At 53.5% G+C, this 2,275-nt stretch overlaps 1 protein-coding gene across 1 annotated transcript in view; it reads left to right on the plus strand.

The window, feature by feature from the left end:
* Nucleotides 1-2,275, plus strand: part of TMEM63A (transmembrane protein 63A) — a 51,600-nt gene that overhangs the window by 21,379 nt on the left and 27,946 nt on the right. Inside the window, exons 4-5 of the mRNA XM_012644346.1 lie at nt 56-251; nt 552-607. Of these exons, the coding sequence (XP_012499800.1) occupies nt 56-251; nt 552-607 (252 nt within the window). The remainder of the gene's footprint in view (nt 1-55; nt 252-551; nt 608-2,275) is intronic.

Consider the following 2,275-nt stretch of genomic DNA (forward strand, 5'->3'; position numbering starts at 1 on the left):
GGAAACTGCAGGAGAAGTCGAGTCCTGACCATCGCCTTGTCCTGCCTCCAGGGAGGACAACCGTGATGACCGACTCCCCATTCCTGGAGCTGTGGCAGTCCGAGGCGGCGTCCACCCGCGAGCGCCTGGGCCTCGGGGACCGGCCCAATGACTCTTACTGCTACAACTCGGCCAAAAACAGCACCGTGCTCCAGGGGGTCACCTTCGGTGGCATCCCCACTGTCCTGCTTATAGATGTCATCTGCTTTCTGGTAAGAACTCTCGTGAATCACATCCACTCTTCCCCCTTCCCAGCCCCCCAGTGATTTGTTTCAATTCCCCACCCAGGGCCTTCTGGGAAGCTCAGGTGAGGACTCAGCCCTACCTGGGTTTAAAGCCCGACTCAGCTGCTTGCCAGCTCTGTGACCTTGGAGTGTTACCTAGCTTATGTGGGCCTCAGGTTTCTGCTCTGGGGAACGGAGACGATAATTCCTACCTTGGAGGACACTGGACAAGGCCGTGCACGTGAAGAGCGCACGCAGCTGCGCCTTCGATTCGTGCCGTTATTGCAGAGCTATCAGCGTGTTGTGTCTTTGAGGCCCTTGGGAAAGGTCCGTCTCACCGGGATGTGAGATGTGAATGGAGGGTGTGGACTAGAATCAGAGCAGTTGCAATTCCGAAATGTCACCCTCCGTTCCCCTCTGGGGTCCCTGGGGTTTTTAAAGAATCAGAAGCTGACTCTGAGAGCTGACCCTCAGCAGGTGGCCTTTCTTCAATATAGCTCTCCTTGTGCACAAAGATGCCCCCAATTTGAAATATGTCATTGTTCCTCCTTATACGGATTCAGCATTGGCTAGTTGAGATTTATCGAGGTTAAAGTGCATCTTCTTTTCACAAATGCCCATGGGATGGCCAGTCCTGCTGGATGCCATCTCCTAACATGTAGCAGAGACCTTAGGAATGAATGGGGACTGCTTGGGAATGGGGACTAGGCCTGGGCGGGGGACCTGAGAAGGGGCAGTTAGGGTAGCATGAGGGCCCCGGTCCCTGGGGGCAGAGCCCTGGGGCTGGGGAGGGAGGACACCAAACACAAGTGGGCTGGCACCAAAAATGTTGATGGAAAGGGAGGAGAGTGTTCTCCTTCTGTCCTTCCTGCCTAGGATTAAGATCTGAATTGTTGCATCCGAGTCTTGCTACGGTGCGGGTTCTCTGGGGGCTGATGTGGGAGCCTGCATGCTACCCGCTTTGCTTTCATGGAAAAGAGCTAAGTACCAGATAATGCACTTCTGGGAGCTCAAACTCACTCGTAAGTTGAGAACACTGTCGTATATGCCAGCCTTGGTTAAGAGGAAGGAGTAGGCAGGAGTATGGGGCTGGATTTTTATTGCAGAAAGTTATGGGGTCGGGGGAGACACAGAAGAGCCAGAGGGTCCTGGCGAGCGTGGATGTGTGGGAAATGTCCACACTGCACATGCGAAGACAGCAGCCGCGTGGCAGGCAGGGCAGGCACCTCCTGAGCAGGCTTGGTGTTTTCCTGCAACATGACTCACCTGCCTTTGAAAATATCTCACCAACTTCCTGATTCATCCTGAGAAAATCCCACGGGAACTCAGTGCCTGTGGGGTTCAAGTCCTCTGGATTTCCTTCAGGAAAACAAAACCCACCTTTGAAAGCCCAGGGTCTGCCCAGAGCAGGTCAGGAGGTGTGCTTATTAACATGCGTCGCTGCACCTCCCTGAATCTTGAAGGGAGGGAGTCTGTCCAGGGAGCCTGTCCCAGCTCGCTGAGGCCGAGGCAGCCCGGAGCCGTCGCTGGGCGTTGCTGCCCACGTGCTCTGTGCTGCGGGTCCAAAGGGCTTGCCTTCAGGAGAGCCAAACTCAAAGTAAAAATCTGACCATTTCTGGCTCAGCCTGGGGTGGCTTTGCTACCTTGGTTCTGTAAATAAAAATAAAATTCAGCCATGAGCGGTAGCTCATGCCTGTAATCCCAGCATTGGTTGAGGCCAGGAGTTTGAGGCCAGCCTGGGCAACATAGTAGGACCCTGTTTCTACAAAAAATATATAAAAATTAGTCAAGCACAGTGGCACACACTTGTAGTCCCAGCTACTTGGAGGCTGAGGCAGGAGGATCGCTTGAGCCCAGGAGTCTGAGGCTGCAGTGAGTAGTAATTCCAGCATTCCAGCCTGGGTGACAGAGTGGAACCCAATCTCTAAAAATAAAAATAAAAGGAAAAGGAAATTGTATGTAAAGTGAAGAAGGGAGCTGGTCCCCAGGGCTGCTGTGAATTCAGATCTTGC

The sequence above is a fragment of the Propithecus coquereli genome, unplaced genomic scaffold (assembly GCF_000956105.1).
Source record: "Propithecus coquereli isolate 6110/MARCELLA unplaced genomic scaffold, Pcoq_1.0 Scaffold210, whole genome shotgun sequence".
Lineage (NCBI taxonomy): Eukaryota > Metazoa > Chordata > Mammalia > Primates > Indriidae > Propithecus > Propithecus coquereli.